Source organism: Microchirus variegatus, assembly GCF_963457635.1.
Source record: "Microchirus variegatus genome assembly, chromosome: 3".
In the NCBI taxonomy this organism is placed as follows: domain Eukaryota; kingdom Metazoa; phylum Chordata; class Actinopteri; order Pleuronectiformes; family Soleidae; genus Microchirus; species Microchirus variegatus.
In genome coordinates this window covers 37,569,003-37,590,250 of record NC_139804.1, presented here as the reverse complement: position 1 = coordinate 37,590,250, position 21,248 = coordinate 37,569,003, and the positions used below count along the sequence as shown (strand labels likewise).

The window sequence follows — 21,248 nt, the reverse complement described above, 5'->3', positions numbered from 1 at the left end:
CTCAAATCAAGCGAGGCTTAGTCGGACTAAGACAGTTAGTTGTTCAGGTATATTTACATGAAAATAAAACATGCAACTCCCAGTGTAGCTGCATGATTTATTCGACAGATTACTCGATAATGAATATAATTTGTAAGTTGCAGTTGTCGTTTGTATCCTGGTCTGTGGGTGAATTTGAGGTGATTTTACAGATCATCTCTGCAGTCGAGCAGCTGTGGATCCTCCTCTGCTCTCACAGCATCAGACACGAGGAGGTGATGAAACTTTGATGAGACGGTTGCGTTATTCAGTCTGCTGTTATTCAGTCATGTTATTCAGTCTGCTGTCCAAACGTTACCCGCTCACAAACACTTGTTTTTTTTTTTGTGCCCTGGATGATCATGGGTGTGAACTGTGGTCAGAGTTCTGTAATCGACAAAACATTTGTGAGAAACATGTTTCAAAAGTGGCAAGTTTCCACTTGCCGTGATGTTAAAAGCCGTTTTACGCTTTAGGGTTTGTGTTATTTATGTGTTTATCTTTTATCTTAACTGTTAGGGCGGCAGCTTGTTTTCATGGTTAAATAAATATCAAATATCAATAATGTTTTGTGCTATTGTATTAATAATTCAAAATATACTGTTTTTATGAAGTCGTCCATATCTATGCTACAAGCTCACCGTGTACTATTTCTCTAAGTGCTAAAATGAGCTCGCTTACATTATCACAATATTATGGTTAGCTTGTTAGCCTGCTAACACTGCTACTTTTAGCATTCCAACTTTGCTAACATTTCTACATATATTTCTAAATATGCTAGGGTTAGCATGCTACAGATTTTTTTAGGCTAATCCACAGACACAGCGTTGGTTTAAAAAAAATTATATTGTTAGCAATTAGCTTAAAGGTTTTCAATTTTTTTTTTTTTTGTATTTTAAGACATTTTCTTCTAAGTTGTGGGAATATAAATATTTGGTGGTTTTTGGTTTCTTTGACCAAGATCTGGGCCCATGTAATGTTTTTATGCATGCATGAATTTATTTAAAATAATGTATAAAACAACCTAAATATTATGGATTCTTCTGGATTCTGGCTCTTAAAGTCATCAGTATAACAAAAAAAACAAGAGGTAAAAACAGTAAATACTATAATAATAAAAATTACAAGATATATCATTTTTACTCACAGACAAATACACATATTGCACAGCGATATCATTTGTGATATTCAGTTATTTTTGTGCCGTTCATCCTCATAGAAGTCACAGAAACCATGGGCGTCGCTGACGGTGGATGACATTGGACTGGATGTGTGTTACACGTCCACGCTCCGACCTTTCGCTGCTAATGTGCTGTCGCTGAGCCTCAGCGTGTTTGTCTCACGAGTATAAGCACACATGAATGTGTGTCTGCGGGAGAATAAGTGATCCTGACAGTCTATGACTCGGCTCTTTTTGGCCTGTCCGCCTCCCTGTGCGTCAGATTCAGGGGCCCGAGCTGGACGGTGGCCCGTGGCCGTCCTCGTCGGAGAGACTGTCGCTTACCATCTCATCTCGCTGTATCTCTTGATTCTTCTACATCTTCAGCTCTAGATGATTCCTCAGAGATGGTGATGACGACACATGAGATGCTGACTTGACCCTCAGCGGTGTTGTAATGGTACTTAATGTAAATACTTCACGTATCTGTACTTTAATTTGTTATTTAAATTTCCAGCAACTTTTACTTTTACTCCACTACATTTCCTTTTAACTGTCTTTGTTACGAGTTATTACCAAATTGAAGACATTTTCACCCATTTACACGCTGCAACATGGGGTTAAGCGTCTTGCTCAAGGACACACATAGACTAGCAGAGCCAGGAATTTAACCCACCATCTTCAAGTTGAAAGACAACTTGCTACTACCACTGAGCCACCATGGCTCAATCCTAACTCCTCATTTTTTTATATCACAAAATGACTTTTGATACTTAAAGGTGCTATACGTAAGAATGTGGCCAAAGCGGTTTCCTACAGTCAAATTCAAAATATCGAGGTCTTTTAGGTTTCATTTTTTTGACGTAACTGGCAACCCGTGGTTGCTCGGCAGCTGAGACTCTACTGACGATGTTGGTAGGTGGCGCCACATGACGCCAAAACATGATACAAACATAAATATGATTTGCAGTCTGCAAAATATTGTTTTTAATGCAAATATTTTGTCTGTACTGTTGTTGTTGGTGAGTTCAGTTTGTTATATGAACATAATTCCTGAGTCTCTGTGACATATTAGGAGGATTTTATCATTTATTACATAATGCACCTTTAAGTACAGTTAATCCCATAAACTAAGGGCGCGTTCACACCTATAGTTCGATTGCTTTGGGTACGGTTTGCTTCCACATATGCATAGTTCTAAACGAACCAAAATAGACCGCTAGGACCATCGGCACCGGAACCGGACTAGCCCCCGATTTGCCCAGCTTCAATCCCCACCTTGCGAGCCAGCCGTATTCACATAAGAAGCCGCGGCGCGCCCGGTGGAAATCCGGGGTTATCCCGTATCTCATACCCATAATGCATTAAACTCGACCGTTTCGTCCCATTTGGTTTAGTTGCTTTCACACCAGAGGAACCGTAGCAAAGCAGGGCGGATAAAGCGGTCCGGTTGATTTGGTGCGCACCAGAGGACCGAGATTACATTCACACCTAACGCAAACGAACCGAACCACAGCATTTGATGCGCACCAAATGCTGTAGGTGTGAAAGCACCCTTAAAGACCTTTACTTCAGTAATATTATATAAAAAGCGACTTTTCTGGCGAAATACTCGAGTATCTCTTTAAGGTACTTCATATTAACTTGACTCTCGGAGCCTCTGATCGATCGATCCTCTTTTATTTTACAGCCCGGTGTGTTTTGTTAACTGTGCTCCATGTCACTGCTGACACAGTGACCCTAATGGAGGAGAATTACTGTTGTCTCGTCATGCATTAACCTCCCTCCCTCCCTCCTTCACCCTCAGGCCAAGCCTCTGCTCCCCCCTCCCCCACCTCCATCATTCTCCTTTACATTTCCACAGCAGCTGGGCAGACGGGCCAAAGTGCACATGCTCTTGTGTCACATGTCGCCACAGCCATGTGACGCTTCAGCCAGCCATAGAAAAATGGCCGCGAGGCAAACGCTTATGTTAGCGCGCCGTAATTAGCCCAGACATCGTTTTAAAACGCGGTCAGGGTTACGGAGGCTTTCATGCATGTGAGGTCAGATCGAGCTCCAGGGATTTTGAGACGTGGGCAAACAAAGCGTGTGTGTGTGTGTGTGTGTGTGTGTGTGTGTGTGTGTGTCGTCGCTAAGATTTCACGTGCAAGATAAAGTTGGAGCTTCTTGTCTGGACAATGTTAAAGGGCCAGTGTGTAATATTTATATGATCGATCGACTAAAATATAACACACTCACAAAAAATATTAAAATAGAGATATTGATATTGCAGAGGGAGTAAAGGACTTTTTGTATATAATAATTTGATTTATTATTTATATTTTATGGTTTCACAGCCTTACATTTTCAGTACGTTCCATTTGTAATTGGAGCTCAGAATTTCCCACTCGTAAACACAGTGTTTTTATCGACTGGTATTGCTAACAATGACTAACAATGACTAACCCAGGAGAGCGTTTGTGTCCACGTTTTCTTTCTCCAAAGAGTTAGGATGTAAATGTAATTTAATGTACTTTATTTTCTATTGCCCACACAGAATATGGAAATGGTACACAGCGTAAGAATAAGCATTTTGTTCTTAGACAAACTAGCCCAGGGCATTTGTTTGTGGTGTTTTGATTCATAAGCTTAAATAAACCCTTTCTCGTTAACGGAAAAATTTTGAATTTGAATCTTTCGGTAAAAGGGAGGGGTGAGCGTGATCCTGCAATCTGCACTCTCACCATTAGATGTCACTAATTCTTGCCCAGTTGACCTGAAATTGGGGCTTTTCCTTTATTCTCTATTTATGTCCATGTCAGCCTGTTTTTCTCAGTATTAAAATGATAATACTTTTTTGTGCACAGTCTCTGAACTGTGTAAAGGATATAAAATAACTTAGCTAAAATTCTGCAACTTTTAATTTACTATTTTTACCGCTAACAAAACTACACTCGACTGTATTTCCACTTCTTTCGTTGTGTGACATTTCACGTTCTTTTACAACGTCCTATTTGTCCCATATCATGGAATTAAAGTGGTGTTATGTGTGATCCTAACAGAGCAGAGTGCAGTAACCTTTAACCTTTAACCTTTGCTGTTTTCTGCTGCAGCCACAAGCTCAGACTCACCCGTCGTTGCTGCTGCCTCCGTTATTTAAAAGTGTGAATATTTAATGACGACATCAGGGCAGAGACACTCGTTTGGCCCGAAAACAGAAACAAACAAAAAACGTCCACGTCCTCTTGTAAAACCAGGGTTGAGGGTTGAGTGCCACAGGAGTAGAATGAGCAAAAACTTGTGGCACTTTCACGCCAGCAAATCGTCTGTATTTGCCTCGAGCATGAAGGCGAAGCTTTACACACCGCTTTATTCTCAGGGAGGAAAAAACCCCTAAAGCCTGTTGAAGCTGGCACGATGTTAGCTCAACTGTGAAACGAGGACAAAAAATACAGATTAAACGAGGTAAAAGCAGCACGATCGCCCCTTTATGTGTTATACATAAAACAGATGATATGTTCTCGCTCTGTCGTCGTAAAAATCTGTGCAGACGTGTCGTCTCGGGGAGGAATAAGATGAAACGACGTTAAAGCCAGCGGCTCAGAGATCTGACTCTATTGTGCCAGAGTTGGTGTGTTTTTACGTCACACTGTGGCGATGAGTCAGAAAACTTAGATTAAAAGTGTGTTTGAAGAGACGGAGTAAGATTTAGGGCAGAGCTGTTTTGCTGCTGCTGCTTCTTTACCATCAAAGAAGAAGAAGAAGAAGAAGCTCTGGTTGTTTTCACTCTGTGACACAGTCACTAATCGCAACTCTGCTGCTTTTAATGCGCTTTATGAATAAATGTGACTTGACTTGGCTAAATAAACGTTGGCTCAGCGTCCTCACAATTGTTCACCGTGATAACAGAAGTGTTTTCTGCTGTTTCTTTTGCAGTGAGGGCGTCTTCAAGTGTCCAGAGGATCAGCTGCCGTTGGACTATGCCAAGGTAACGCTGCACATTCATCACACACTGTCCATCCGTCCTCTATCACTCTATCATCCAACCACTAACAATAACCCTTTTATTCAATAATGAATCCAAATTCAATCCAAATCCATCTTTATTTGTAAAATAACTTTACAGCAGAGCAAGGTTCTGTACAGAATAACAACAATTTACATTTTCTTTTCACATTTTTTGACATTTAATGGACCAAACTAATGGATTTAATCCAACAAATAATCCACAGATGAATAAATGATGAACATACTGATGCTCCCTGTGTTTGTGTGTGTGTGTGTGTGTGTGTGTGTGTATGTGTTCTCTCACACACAAGCTGTTATTTGTTTAAAGGGTTGTTGTGACTTTTTTTTGTTTTTGAAGAAGCAGCTTTTCTTGTTTGATCACTTCTCTGGTCATGTGACAGTGAAGTGGGCGGAGACTCAGATCAGATCAGTAAATCCTCAGAACAGCAAATCAGAGAGTAGAAGACAAAACTGAGTTATTTTAAAGGTCCATCAAGTCATGAGTGACCACTGCACTGTCTCACTCACTCACTCACTCACTTACACACTTACACACTTTCTCTCTCACTCACTCACTCACTCACTCACTCACTCACACACTCACTCACTTACACACTCTCTCACTCACTCACTTACACTCTCACTCACTCCCTCACTTACACACTCACTCACTCACACACTCACTCACTTACACACTCTCTCACTCACTCACTCACTCACTCACTTACTTACACACTCTCTCACTCACTCACTTACACCCTCGCTCACTCACTTACACACTCACTCACTTACACACTCTCTCACTCACTTACTCACACACTCACTCACTCCCTCACTTACACACTCACTCACTTACACACTCACTCACTTACACACTCTCTCACTCCCTCACTTACACACTCACTCACTCACACACTCTCTCACTCACTCACTTACGCTCTCACTCACTCCCTCACTTACACACTCACTCACTCACACACTCACTCACTTACACACTCTCTCACTCACTTACTCACACACTCACTCACTCCCTCACTTACACACTCACTCACTCACACACTCACTCACTTACACACTCTCTCACTCCCTCACTTACACACTCACTCACTCACACACTCTCTCACTCACTCACTTACGCTCTCACTCACTCCCTCACTTACACACTCACTCACTCACACACTCACTCACTTACACACTCTCTCACTCACTCACTTACACACTCTCTCACTCACTCACTTACACCCTCGCTCACTCACTTACACACTCACTCACTTACACACTCTCTCACTCACTTACTCACACACTCACTCACTTACACACTCTCTCACTCACTCACTTACACTCTCACTCACTCACTTACACTCTCACTCACTCCCTCACTTACACACTCACTCACTCACACACTCACTCACTTACACACTCTCTCACTCACACACTCACTCACTTACACACTCTCTCACTCACTTACACACTCACTCACTCACTTACACACTCTCTCACTCACACACTCACTCACTTACACCCTCGCTCACTCACTTACACACTCACTCACTCACTTACACACTCACTCACTTACACTACCACTCATTCACTTACACACTCACTCACTCACTCACTTACACTCTCACTCATTCACTTACACTCTCGCTCACTCACTTACACTCTCACTTTCACTCACTGACACACTCCCTCACTTACACTCTCTCACTCCCTCACTTACACTCTCACTCACTTTCATTCATTCACTTACCCTCACTCATTCACTTATACACTCACTCACTTACACCGTTGCTATGACGACTCCAAGCTAGAGGAGCGGGGACGATTAGCTCACAGTACAAATACAGTTGTTGAGTGTGCCGGATGTGGCCCACAGGCCTTGAGTACTAAAGTAAAAGTATGATTTTTATAAAACTATAAAAATGTGACTTTTCATCATCTCCAGATCTACCCAGATCCAGAGCTGGAGCAGCAGATCCTGGCTCTGCCCATCCGCTGCATCCACAGTGAGGAGGGCTGTCGCTGGACCGGTCAGATGAAGCAGCTCCAGGTGAGAGGATTTTCATTTGTGTTATTATTTCATTCTCTCGTTTTTAGTTTGTGTTTGTGTGTAAAAATGTGACGCTGACACCTGCTGACGCCTCGTCGCCTCCACGTTCCTTCCTCTCAGGGTCACTTCTCCACCTGCGCCTTCAACGTGATCCCCTGCCCCAACCGATGCTCCGTCAAGCTGACGCGCCGCGACCTGCCCGACCACCTGCAGCACGACTGCCCCAAACGCAAGGTCAAGTGCGAGTTCTGCGGCAGCGAGTTCACCGGCGAAGCCTACGAGGTGAACACACACACACACACACACACACACACACACACACACACAGAAACAGTAATTCACACGTAAGATGGAGACGTAAACAAGCCGGAGTGACGCCACGTGTGTGTGTGTGTGTGTGTGTGTGTGTGTGTGTGTGTGTGTGTGTGTGTGTGTGTGTGTGTGTGTGTGTGTGTGTGTGTGTGTGTGTGTGTGTGTGTGTGTGTGTGTGTGTGTGTGTGTGTGTGTGTGTGTGTGTGTGTGTGTGTGTGTGTGTGTGTGTGTGTGTGTGTGTGTGTGTGTGTGTGTGTGTGTGTGTGTGTGTGTGTGTGTGTGTGTGTGTGTGTGTGTGTGTGTGTGAAGGCTGTCTTTGTTTGGCTCTGTTTTTAAAACAACACACGTGTTGCAGAAGGAAAAACTTCTCCACTGTTGACTCTGGCCGTCGTCTTCACCGGGCACACGCGCGCGCGCACACACATACACAAACACACACACTAATAAATACACATAGACACACACACACATACACACACGCACACAGACACACACACGCACACACATGCACACACACATGCACACAGAGGTTACATTAATCCAGGTTTTGTCTTTCACAGTGTAATTACACAGTCAGGATTATCATCCAACACCAAACATGATCCTTCTGTTACAGCTGCCACAGAAATAAACCCCTAAACCACTTTTTTTTCCAGGTGTTAACCAGATTATTTTCATCATCTTAATCTGTCGATTTATTCTTGTCGGATTATTGATTAAACGTTTGGTCCATAAAATGTTGGAAAAGGGTTTTTCAAAACCTGGAAATGATGACGTTCTCAAATGTCTTGTTTTGTCCACAAACCAAGATGAATGAGTTTGTTCCATGGAGCAAAGAAAGCAGGAAATATTCACATTTAAAAAGCTCAAACGTCAGAAAACTACTGAAAAAAAACTGTGAATAGTTTAATTTGAGCAATTTTTCTGTTATTTTATGAATGAAATTATGAAAATGATCAATTAACCGAGGGAAATAAGTGACAGATTAATCGATTAGGAAAATAAACGTTAGTTGCAGCTCTAGTTTATTCAAACAGGGACAGTGCACACTGATAAAGATTTCTGTAAATGTGTCAAAAATTACACTCTAAGTAATGAAACACAAATTAAATTGAATTAAAAGACATAAAACATGGCTAAAAATAACAGTCAGGTACTAATATTTAAAACATGCAACACAGAAACTCACAAGACAACAAACTGCATCATGTTCCTTTGGACTTAAAGTGAGAAAATAACAGCAGTTAAATCATAAAGTTTGAAATGTTGAACAAATATCACAACTCAGCTTCAGCAGCTGATGTGACAGAAAATGCAAAAAAGTTATATATAACGATATATATCAAGAAATGTCAGGAAAAGGTGTGAATAAACTGCAGTATTCGAATCATCATCATCACGACTCTGACCCTGTTTCCCTCTCAGAACCACCAGGGGGTGTGTCCTCAGGAAAGCGTCTACTGCGAGAACAAGTGCGGCGCCAGGATGATGCGGCGTCTGCTGCCTCAACACAGCACGGCCGAGTGTCCCAAACGTACGCAGCCCTGCAAGTACTGCGGCAAAGAGTTTGTCTTTGACACCATCCAGGTCAGACACGCGTGACGTTATCATGAGTTATTATATTACAACTTATGTCTCTTTGTCAAATGTAACGAGGTTAAATCTGGTTTATATTCATTAAGCCTTCATCACTTAAGCCCCTAAATGTCCGTTTTAACCATAAAAGAAGCCAGAAAATGTCCTGTGAGGAATCGTTTTTGCCCAATTTTCCAGAAAAAATTTGAATACACGCGTTCAAAAGTTTGGGGTCACTTAGAAATGTCCTTATTTTTTAACAAAAAGCACTTTTTTTCAATGAATATAACATTAAATGAATCAGAAATACACTCTCTACATTGTTAATGTGGTAAACGACTATTCTTGCTTCCCTTGAAAACCCTTGTGCAATGATGTTAGCACAGCTGAAAACAGTTTTGCTGGTTCTTTGACGAAAGGGCAAAATCATTATTTTGATTAAAAATCATTATTTCTAATCTCTTGACTATATTTTCTATTCATTTTGCAACTCTTTTGATGAATAAAAGTGTGACTTTTAATGCAAAACACAAAAAAAACTGGCAATTATTTCCAATTTACTGCATGTTAAAAATTACATTTGAACAGTATAAAACACATTTAAAACACAAAAAAAAATTCTCTATGTCAAGAAAACAAAACATTTTTATTTATAGAACTTTTCTTCTGTTTGGCAGAAATTCAGAAATGAGTGTAGTATGATATGTTTGACGTTATACTCGTACGTGACGCTAAACAAAGTTTGAATGTCTTTGAACATGTTTTTTAGACAAAATAAGTGATTTAAATGCAACTCGTGACTCATTATTTGCTGACATCACTGACTAAATTATTGATTAATCCATCAAAGGCTCGATCAAAAATGTGAATAATCTACGGTTGCAGTGATTTTCTCGTTAATAATGAATCAAGTGATTTGTTTCCTGGATGAATCATTTAATCTGAAATTTTATTTTAGTTTCCCCCCAAAGGTGACCTGACTTTCTTTATCCATCTATAGACATAGTCTGTCTGTTTGGACTTTTTGTGACTGATAGATGTCACTAAATGTGCCATATCTGCCCTTGTTTCTATCTTATTAAACCAATAATCTAAAAACTCAAAGATACATATAAACGCACACATATCAAATTGTTTAACAACACAAGTTCCTTTTATTTCATGTTGGACGATTCTGTTTTTAACATTATCCGTTGTCCCGTTGTCTTCAGAACCACCAGTACCACTGTCCCCGGTTTCCCGTCCAGTGCCCAAACCAGTGCGGCACACCCAACATCGCCCGCGAGGACCTGGCGAACCACGTGAAGGACAACTGTGGCAGTGCGCTCGTACTCTGTCCTTTCAAAGACGCCGGCTGCAAACACAGGGTAAGACACAGGAGCACAGTGTGTCCTGGATTTCTGTTGAAAGGGACGTCATTTGTTGTGTTTCAAACTCCAAATTAATGTCTCCGTGATAGTTTTGATGCTACATCAAATTGGAACTAGGTGAATGTCACTTCTATCAAAGCCCAGAACAGGTCTGCATCACCTGTTCTGGCACTATGAAGCTTCTGGTTTACAACATTCTACTTTACAGAATACGCTAAGTCGCATATCATGTCATATTCTGTACCTGAGCTTAAGACGTGGTCGTACAGTAAAAGTCCTGCCTCCGAGTTCACCGGTATCGTTTGCGCGTCAACAAAATGCTCGTGTTACCTCGGCATAATCTGACAAACAATACCGTTTACCAACTGTAGGGGGAACCCAAGAGCAAATCCTACATTGTACGACTTTGAATTTGTGTATTTTCAAATAAAAATCACGCTGCCAAAAAAGCTGCTCAGTTTCCCCACACATTTTCTGTCCCAATCTCTTTAGGTTGAAAAAAAAATATCTTTAATCCGGATCTGCATTTTCCTTCTTGGGGCCAAATGAATTAAAAATAAAAATATTGCCATTTCACAGCCCTCTCTCTGTAGCCGCTCTTACCAGCTCTTCTGGGGGGATTTCAAGGCGTTTCCCAGGCCAACTGAGGGATATAATCCCTTCAGGGTGTCCTGGGTCTCCTCCCAGAAGGCTAACTAAGCTAATCACGGCCACCTGTATTCTCAATCTCGTTCTTTTACCCAAAGCTCATGACCATAGGTGAGGGTAGATTGAACGATATTGCCAATAGGTCCGAGGTAATAACAGCTTTCTTTGAAATGTACATCAGCGTCTACATAACCTCCTTCCCGTCTCCCTGCAGTGCCCCAAACTGGCCATCGGTCGTCACCTGGAAGACACGACAAAGTCTCACCTGACCATGATGTGTAACCTGGTGGGTCGTCAGCGGCAGGAGATCCTGGAGCTGCGGCGGGAGGTGGAGGAGCTGTCGGTCAGTCACGACGGCGTCCTCATCTGGAAACTCAACGACTACTCGCGCAAACTCCAGGAGGCCAAGCTCCGGAGCAACCACGAGTTCTTCAGCCCGCCCTTCTACACTCACCGCTACGGCTACAAGCTGCAGGTGTCGGCCTTCCTGAACGGCAACGGCAGCGGCGAGGGCTCCCACCTCTCCGTCTACATCCGCGTGCTGCCCGGGGAGTACGACAACCTGCTGGAGTGGCCCTTCTCCTACAAGGTGACTTTCTCCATCCTGGACCAGAGCGACCCGTCGCTCTCCAAACCCCAGCACATCACCGAGACCTTCAACCCCGACCCCAACTGGAAGAACTTCCAGAAGCCCTGCAGCAACCGCAACTCGCTGGACGAGAGCACCCTGGGCTTCGGCTACCCCAAGTTCATCTCGCACGAGGAGATCAAGAAGAGGAACTACATCCGGGACAACTGCATCTTCGTCAAGGCTTCGATAGAGATTCCCCAGAAGATAATGTCTTAAGCTCCGACGTTTGTTTTTCTTTTTATGAAGGAGAAGGTTAAAGACTGGAACTGGAACATTTAACCTTGAAAACTTCGACACACTTGCCCTTTAGAGACTTTCTGCCCTTACGGCCTCTCCACACTCTGGAGAGACTCTGGTGGATCACAGAGGAGAAAGTGTTTGGTCTGCAGAACCATCACTCTCTGGCTTCTTTTTATTTTTTACCCGTTTGCCGACCTTTTATCACAATCTACAACAAAAAAGCCTTGGAAATCAAACAGTGCCTAGAGAGTTTATCTTAAGTTATATTTTGTTGTTGTTGTTGTTGTTGTTGTTGTTGTTCCACAGTACAGATGCTAAAGATTATGGAAAAGATCTAAAAATGAGGGTGAACATCTTCACTAAGACTCCGCACTTAGAGCAGCGAGGAGGTTGGAGAGCGACCTGTAGAGGGCGCCCAAGCCCCCGACTGCCTTTTGTTTACATGCTCGTACCGTTGATTCTCACTGATCCGTGAACGAAACACAGACGAGAGACGTCTCGTGAGGTTTGTGTTCGCAAACAAATCAATGTCGTCAGGTTTTTTTTTTTTTTGGTGATGTTAAAGCAATGATTGGACGTGGTTTTTTTTATGAGTATTAAATGAGAATCGTGACATATTTCATCCGTCGGTTGATGCTGCGTTCCATTTACGTCAGAAGTCAGAAGGGTTCACGGCGTTCTAGGGACAAGTCGCTGGGCTAGCCCTTGTTAGCAATACCACCTCTACACGGTTATCTGCGCACAGAAATAGTGTAGCAACATTTCTACGGATTAAAGTTGAACAGTACAGGATTGTGTCGGTCCAGTTTTGTGTACGACTGATTTACTGTGAAACAAATGTGACAAAAGTGCTATTAACGATAAAAGTAGCGGAGCGCAAGATGGTGGCAGCCATTTTGGAATCCTGAACTCGGGGTATGTGAGGTTGCTCCGAGTTTTTCCAAGTTGCAAATCCAAGTTCCCGCCAAAGGAACGCCGTGTGACCTCTGAAATTCCAAGTTCTGACTACAAATGGAACGCAGCATAAATATAAAGCTACACCCAGTTGTCGTTTAGCTTAGCTTTAGATAAAGGCTGGAAACGGGGGAAATTGTTAGCATTGCTCCGTCTACGAATATCAGGGTGTTACATTGATACCACTTTATCATCAGCTACTGGCATGTGCAACAAAATTTTAAAACTTCGCAAAATAAAAAGTAAATGGCCATTTCAAAGTAAGATGTCATCCTACGATGGTCTGTTCCTACGCCTGCAGGAACCGCATTAGCATTAGCGTACCAACCAGTCTGCTGTCCACAGTGTGTCTGACTCTGCTAAGCTAGGTGGCCAAATGCCCTCGTTTCAGCTTGTTCGCATTTGGTGTTATGATGTCACAGATGAAAGAAAAGTTAGCTGGCAGCTAGTTGGTAGCATGTTGAGCGCCAATCCGAGTCTTCCGACCAATCATTTTAGCAACCAGAGAGGGCAGAAACGTTGACGTGTTGTCTGATTGTTGTCTTGTGTACCAGCTGCCTCTTTAAATTCCAGGTCAAAGCCTGTGTACAGAGGTTTTTGTTCTATTGATCATACACGTGAAGTAGCGTTAGCCCAACTTGGAGAAATTCAAGGCCATGTCTGTGTGAATAAAATGGTCATACGATAAAAAACGTAAGTAGATTGACGTAGACTCGGTTTTGCACTGATGTCGTTTGGGTAAGAAATGCAAGAGAAATTGGTAGAAATGCAACAGATTCATCGCTAAAAGAGCCACTTTTGCCACTTAGCGCCAATGGATATTCCATTTATCTGTCTATAAATAACTGTCCCAACGCTTCTCTTGATACGGCTTTAAACGTCAAACAGTGCCGACTTAATTTAAGGAATTGAGGGATATTTGATTTAAGGGAACTACACCAGTACCTACAAAGTCAGCTATGCTAGCTTTTCCCCTCTGTTTCCAGTCTTTAAGCTAAGCTAAGCCTCCTGGCTGTAGCTTTCCTGGAGAATCTTTTGCTGTTTTAGTTTTGTTTTTTTTCGGCGGGAAAGAAAAAAAAATCGTATTTGCAGTCTTGCCAAGAGTTAGACGAGAGCAGTGACATCACTCTCGTCAGTTCACTCAGACGTCACAGTGACGCTAACGAGACATTTGATGCGTTTCCGTCGTGTTACAGTTTGGTTTGGTACAGTACGGCATGGTTTGGAACGGTAATATCCTGGACAAGGCTTTGCGTTTCGACTGAAGCCCGCGTGGCGTACTTCCACGAACATGCGCGGATACTCGCGCGTCAGGGTCCTGTTGTATCCCACTTCGCCATCGGGTGGGAGGGTACAAGTCTGAACGCAGGGCATATGACGCATTCCTACCAAAGAAGAAGAAGAGAGCAATGCCGCAGCTCCCTCGGACACGTCTGGTTCGAGCAGCTGAAAGGCATGTTGGGTTAGGGGAGGTCGGGGTGTCAGCCGGTGCGAAGGTCGGCAGGTCGAGACTTGGGTAACTATCCCGAGCGACTACCAGTTTGCGCAATGGTGTGTGTACAGTAGGCGTCGTGGTGTGGGCTGGGCCTGTTTGGCCGCGTAGTGCGACAACAGACGACGACATCGAAAACAACCTTGACTTCCATGGGATATTTACACCGATCGCAAGGGAGGAGACGTTCTTCTGTGTCGCCCAATCAGACGACTGTCGTGGCTCCGCCCTGACTGTACCATTAAGGCCACATTATACTTCTCCGACTGCGCAATGCGTTATCCGTCTGCGTCACCACGTAGACCACTCGAGCCTTTATACTTCTGCGTCGTGGTGACGGATAGGCGCTGCAATTTCCCGCCCGATCAGTAGGGGTCGCTGCGCAAGGTTGTTGTGCTTTTGGCTACAGTGAGCAATGGCGTCCGAGAGAGAAAGACGTTTCTCACTTTTCTGTGTGACTGAACGCAGTTTTAAGATCATTTGAGGCGAGAAATTGTCCATTTAGAGTCTAAACATGTGCTGTGTGTGTTAAGATATGACGTATTTATAGTTTGGCATCGACGAAGTCGGCGGTGTTCAGCTCCGCCTCTGTGGACGCTCGGTGCTCACTGTGAGCCGGCACAGAGCAGCTTAGCTCGGCCTGTCCTGAGGACCAATCGCAGCTCTTGCCATCTCCGTTGTCCCTTGACGGAGTGACGGACACTTAAAAAATATTTCGTGCAGTCGGAGACGACGCAGAGACTCTACAACAGGTTCTGCGTCGACGCAGAGGACTCTGCGTAACCTACGCAGAGCACTTTACGCAGAAGTATAAATTGGGCTTTATACTCTGGTACCCCAAGGGAAGGATGCCGAAGAATGGATGGGTTGGTACCATTCCCAATGGAAATGCAAAAAAAAAATAGTAGACGTACAGTTCTGTACCAAACCGAACCGTTCCACGCGGTGGAAACACGTCTCGTCACGTCGGTCTGGAGGAGGGAAAAAAAAAAAAAAAGCACCTTTTCGTCGGTCTTCGAATGAGCAGAGCGGACACAGACGTCAGCAGCAGTCTGAGTTTTAATAGTGAAGGAAAAGCCATGTGGCCTTTTTATACAGTATGTCTTCGCATGAGGGTGACGGTGAGGGTGAGCAGGGCGACAGAAACACGTGCATGCTTCATGTGCAAACACCTGGACCACGTTTTTGTACTGTAACCTGTATTCTTGAAATCCTCTCCTGGTGATTCTTCTTCTTATTATTTTTGTCTCTCTCTCTTTTTCTTTCTTTCTTTCTTTTTACAGTTGGACCATTTGAAAGTTGACACATTTTGTCAAAAAGAGTTGATTTTCTTTCCTTTTTTTTTTTTTTTTTTAAAGAAAAAATATGAAAGTTGTTTATGTTTGTTTGTTTGTTCCATATACAGAAAAATGTGAACGCTAATGTAACGGATAAAGATGATGAACTCGTGGCTGTGAAGTGAAGCGGTCGGTGTGGGCGTCTCAGGACTGACTGTACCTGTGTGGTTACCGTGGTAACAAGGATTGTGGTCATCACAGCGCCACCTGAGGGACGATACATGACGCTCGTTACGTTTGTGAATACTAATGTAAAAAAAAAAAGAAAAAGGACAAAAAAAACGCAGAAGCACATTCTGTCTTTTTATTACTCTACACACGGAAGAATTTCCTGATTTCTTGTCATAAAAACCAGCCGATATTTTACAGTGATTTTAAAAAGAAAAGAAAAGGAAGAAGAAAAAAAAAGCGAGAAGATTAAAAACAAAACTTTTTTTTGTAAGATTCTGTATTTTTAAAAAATACTTTAGCCGTTTTATACGAACGAACACTTTTCGTCGGGGTCGACTTGGGGACTTTTTGGCACCTCTCTTGTCTCTTGGACATTTTGGATACTCTGTTTGTTCGTGTGGTTTGAGCCTCACTTTATCTTGTCTGTATTATTTCCTCTTAAAAGTATTTATTTTAAGGAGCCGTCGTGTGATTTTGTTTTTTTCACCGTCGGCACAAGTGTTTTACTATGTCGACTGATGAGTGCTTGTCAATTTCTTCATTGAAATAAAATACCATATATTATATTTATTGTTCTTCCGACGGTTGATATTTTCTACAGCAGGTTTTCGATTTTAGTTGTTTTTCACATTAATGTCCAAAAACAGTCCCATCTCAACATCTACATGTGTAGAATTTTGCTATTTTTTTGGCAACAATCATCATCATAAATACATTATTGTAATTGTTTTCTAGCAAATCTATATTGATGACTCAAAAAATTAACTAGTTTCCTCAATTTTATTATAAGCTCATATATTTTATAAAGCTCATGAGCCCATGAGTATTTTTGCCCAAAATAAGTAATACAAAATCATAATAATTAACGATAAAAGTAGCGGAGTGCATAATAATAAAGTGATAATATATCTGTAGAAGTTCAATATTTGAGACGTGAAACTATATAATTTCCAGAGTAGATGAAAACCACAGTGAAACTTGATTTAATGATTATGTTTAAAGTGAAAAAGAAGAAGAATCCAAATCCATAATCTGGTTTTTCTTCCCCTGAGTATTTCATGTGTCAGTACTTAAAAATAGAACATGCCGATTTTTAGAAATCAGGGCAGCCAATTGCTGATTCTGCCTTATTTTTTTGGCCCATAATTTCTTTGTTCTCTCCATCTGATGAAATATAACTGCTTAATGATAAGAAAATTATACAAAATCTCCATCAACCAGGTATTAAAACAACACTGTGTGCATTTTTATGTCATTCTAAACAGTATTTTCAATAAGGAATGAAGTATAGACTAAATATTAAAGCCATGAAATAGGTCACCTGAAATAAGAATGAAAAATAAGTTAACTTTGGGCTGAAATAATAAAGTTTAGCGCCACAAAGTTCATTGTGTTCATTTATCAAGTTTCTGAGAAATTTGGAATAATTTACCACTGTTTTCTTTCCCTTTTGTTTTCCACCTTCTCCCTTTTTTTGGATTTCAGGCTCAGTTCTTTACACAATTGCAGGCGTCTTTTTGATTTGAGGTTATTCTGAAGAGATTATCTGGCAAATTAGCCAAATTGTTCTGAATCATGAGGGACGTACAGACATAATCATTGTGTTCATGCCTGAAATCAAAAAGTTTCCCAATTGGGAATCAGAAATATGCAATAACCACCGAGAAAGAGCTAATCAGGAAGCTACGTCCGCTGAATCGTGTGTCTGTTAGCATTTAGCAGTAGCTAGCTTTAGCCCCGTTTGAAACGAACTGTAAATATTCATATTCATATTCATTCACAGCTCACTTCCAGTTCATGCTACAGCACATTTAACAATTTAACTCAGCGTGAATTTATAAACAGTTTTTCCCTCTTTTTCTAAGCATTTTTCATGGTAAAAACATAGCCCCGAGCTACAAGCTAACAACACTGTCAGATGAGGGAAGGTTTCAGTGAGATCTGGTCGACTACATCTGTGTTCTGTTTCTATTTAATAATAATACATTTAATTTAAATAATGACAAATAATATTTTTTATCATAACATTACAACTTTATTCTCAAAAGATTTAAATAAAATGTACATTTTAATTTGTTTAAATCAGCCTAAAAATCAGAAGACACCCAGGATTTAAACGATCCTGTCGAGCGTCTGTTCTTCACTGAACGTCTCAAACACCTGACGCTCATTTCACTGATCACTGATCATCAAACACCTGCCGTGAAGAACTCGTCTTCACCTTCAGTTTGACTCTGCTCAACACTGTGTGGACACAGAAATCTCATTATCAGTCCGTGATTAGGCCTCGAAATTAGATTAACAGTATATATTATTATAAATATAACATATATATATAAACCCACTCAGAGATCCAGGTCAAAGGTGAGTCTGTTTGTTTGGATTCTCAGGGGAAGTGAATCAGACTTTTGCTGTAATATACTGTATATATTTTTTTCATAATGTAAATTTTTTTAAGTGCAATATATTGTCATTTTTCATACTGTCAAATTTTTTATACTGTAGTTTTCTCATCAGTGCAATATCCATATCCTTATTTAATATCCTTATTTAATAGCTCAGCCTTGTTTCCTTACACTATAAATACCATGTGCATACTGTGTATATTCTGCAGACCGGTTGTAATGTACATTCTACATTCTATTTTTAAACCTATTTTTATAGTCAGTGTTAATATCTTTATATATTGTACTTTATATATTCTATTTCTTTTTGGTTCAGTGCAAAACAAGGGTAAAGTAGCTTTTCAATTGCTTTTTTTTTGTCATAGCAAAGACAATAACAAGAGGGTCAAATTTGTCAGCAAAACAAAAAATTTGAAATATTATTTTGTAAATTGTATTTTCTACATTATATGCAATATTTAAATTAAAAAAACCTCCCTGAAATCCACTCCCAGCACTTCCCACACAGTCATGTGTACATGAAGTACACATAAAATCCAAATATTGTTTTATTTAATGTCAAAGTAGTTGGGTTTTTTTTTTCTATGAAATGTCAACCGTTTTCTTTTTGTAATTTCATAAATACGACTAACTTTAGTTCCTTAACCCTTTAAGGTACACACCAAGAGAAAAACAAAGGAACATTTTTTTTTGCATTTTTTATTATTTAATTTTATTTATTTATGATAACAATAACAACAATCAACATAATATATATATATAAAATTAGACCTTACAGTATTTCAGATACAGGCCTCTACCAAACGGTTGAGACGTCTGTTCATAATAAACCTTGTTTGCATAATTCATAAAGTACAACATTCAGAACAAGTGACATTAATTAAGTGTTAGTGAGTTCAGTTTGATGCATTTTTCAATGACATATAGTGACTTAAAGTGTGGTCGACCAAATGGTTGAGTAGAACCTTAAAGGGTTAAATATGAAACAAACTTTATACGTGATATTATCTTCATTTTTTTGAGGGTCACGTTTTTGTGGCTTTATTTGGGTGGAGAAGTGTTTCCCCTGGATTACAGTGTTGGTGTTGGTGTTTGTGGGGGGTCGTTGATTTCCAGGGAGTCGTCCTCATGTTCTTACAGAAAGTTAAAGACTCTGAAGCTGCTGCTGCTGCCACAAACTTCTTGGCACAGGATGTTAGAGGCAAAGCAGAGTGAAAAATAGTAACAGATAATTATACGTTAGCAGGTTCTTCTGATGTTTCCCATGAAGAACAGAGTCACGTGTGTCCATCACTGCCTCATGTGGACATTTGTGAGCGTCTGATGAATCACAGGTAGAAAACATTATCGTCCTTCTTTGGTCAGTGAGTTCACCTCCACCTTTGGTCAGTGTGTGAGGAGAGTCAGAGACGCCCACGGGTTAAAAGACGAGAAGGAGGAGGAGGAGGAGGAAGAGGAGGAGGAGGAGGAGGAGGAGTGTCCAACCCATGAAGCTTTTCCTCGGCCGTTAAAAAAAACGCAGAAACACATGAAAGCTGTGGTTTACGAGGACAGAGTCGTGCTGTCGTGTCTCACACTGAGGTCCAACAATTCTGCCTCATAAAGCTGACGTGAAGCCATGTGAGTCTCAGAGGTGAAGATCTGCAGCAGCAGGAAACACTCGGAGGTTTTACTGCTCGTGAAGGCACCAGGATGAGCAGAAGATCCATCCATCCATCCATTATCTACCGCTTTATCCTCCACCAGAGGGTCGCGGGGGGTGCTGTGTCTATCTCAGCAGACATTGGGCGATAGGCGGGGTTCACCCTGGACAGTTCACCAGTCCATCACAGGGAGACACATATAGAGACAAACAACCATTCACTCACACACTCACACTCACGGTCAATTTAGAGTAACCAATTCACCTAATCCTCATATCGCATGTTTTTGGACTGTGGGAGGAAGCCGGAGAACCCGGAGAGAACCCACGCACACACGGGGAGAACATGCAAACTCCTTGCAGAAAGGCCCTTGTTCCGAAGTTGTTCCAAACGGGGCTGGGACCCAGTAACCCGGGTCTTCTTGCTGCAAAGGCAAGAGTGCTAACCACTACACCAACTGTGGGCCCAGCAGAAGATGTGAAATACAAACTTGTATAAAAGGGTTTTTGTCAAAAAAGATATTTACTAGGGCTGGGCATGTTAACGCGTTAGCGGCGGTGATAACAGCGTTAGCGGCGTCAACGTTAACGCCCACTAACGCGTTTCCATGAAGACTGACTGGAAAAAGACGTGCCACTGGAGTCCAGAGCACCGTTTACCAGTTAGCTGCGTTAGCTCCTTTAGCACCGGTTAGCGTGCCTACAGTAGAACTGGAGCGGTCTGTTTATTAAAGGTGCCATATGTAAGAATGTGGCCAAAAACAGTTACTACATTCAAATTCAAAACACAGAGGTCTTTTAGGTTTCATTTTTGCTCGGCAGCTGAGACTCTACTGACTGCAATGATTGGTAGACGGCGGTAGGTGGCGCCACATGCTAAAACATGATTTCAAAACATAAACATGATTTGCAGTCTGCAAAATATTTTTTTTAATGCAAATATTTTGTCTGTACTGTTGTTGTTGGTGAGTTCAGTTTGTTATATGAACATTATTCCTGAGTCTCTGTGACATATTAGGAGGATTTTATGACCAGTTGCTTTAGATTTATTACATATAAACGAAATTAAACCAAAAGAGCAGCTCTACATATAACAGGCGTAGAATCACTTAACAATCGTGAGTCACGTAAACATGACGTCACGCGCGTCTTCTTCCGCTCAGACGTCATGGAAATGCGCCATGCGCTAATGTGCGTTAACCGCCGTTAGCGCGTTAACATGCCCAGCATTAATATTTACAAAATAAAGATGAG

At 41.6% G+C, this 21,248-nt stretch overlaps 1 protein-coding gene across 1 annotated transcript in view; it reads left to right on the top strand.

Annotated features, from left to right (window-relative positions):
• traf4a (tnf receptor-associated factor 4a) overlaps positions 1-11,969 on the top strand; it is a gene marked incomplete at both ends in the record, with an annotated part of 47,458 nt that extends 35,489 nt beyond the window's left edge. The window contains 6 exons of the mRNA XM_083887359.1: positions 5,096-5,147; positions 7,113-7,217; positions 7,338-7,499; positions 8,955-9,116; positions 10,316-10,471; positions 11,337-11,969. Coding sequence (XP_083743485.1) covers positions 5,096-5,147; positions 7,113-7,217; positions 7,338-7,499; positions 8,955-9,116; positions 10,316-10,471; positions 11,337-11,969 — 1,270 coding nt within the window. The remainder of the gene's footprint in view (positions 1-5,095; positions 5,148-7,112; positions 7,218-7,337; positions 7,500-8,954; positions 9,117-10,315; positions 10,472-11,336) is intronic.
• Positions 11,970-21,248: the final 9,279 nt, after the last annotated feature.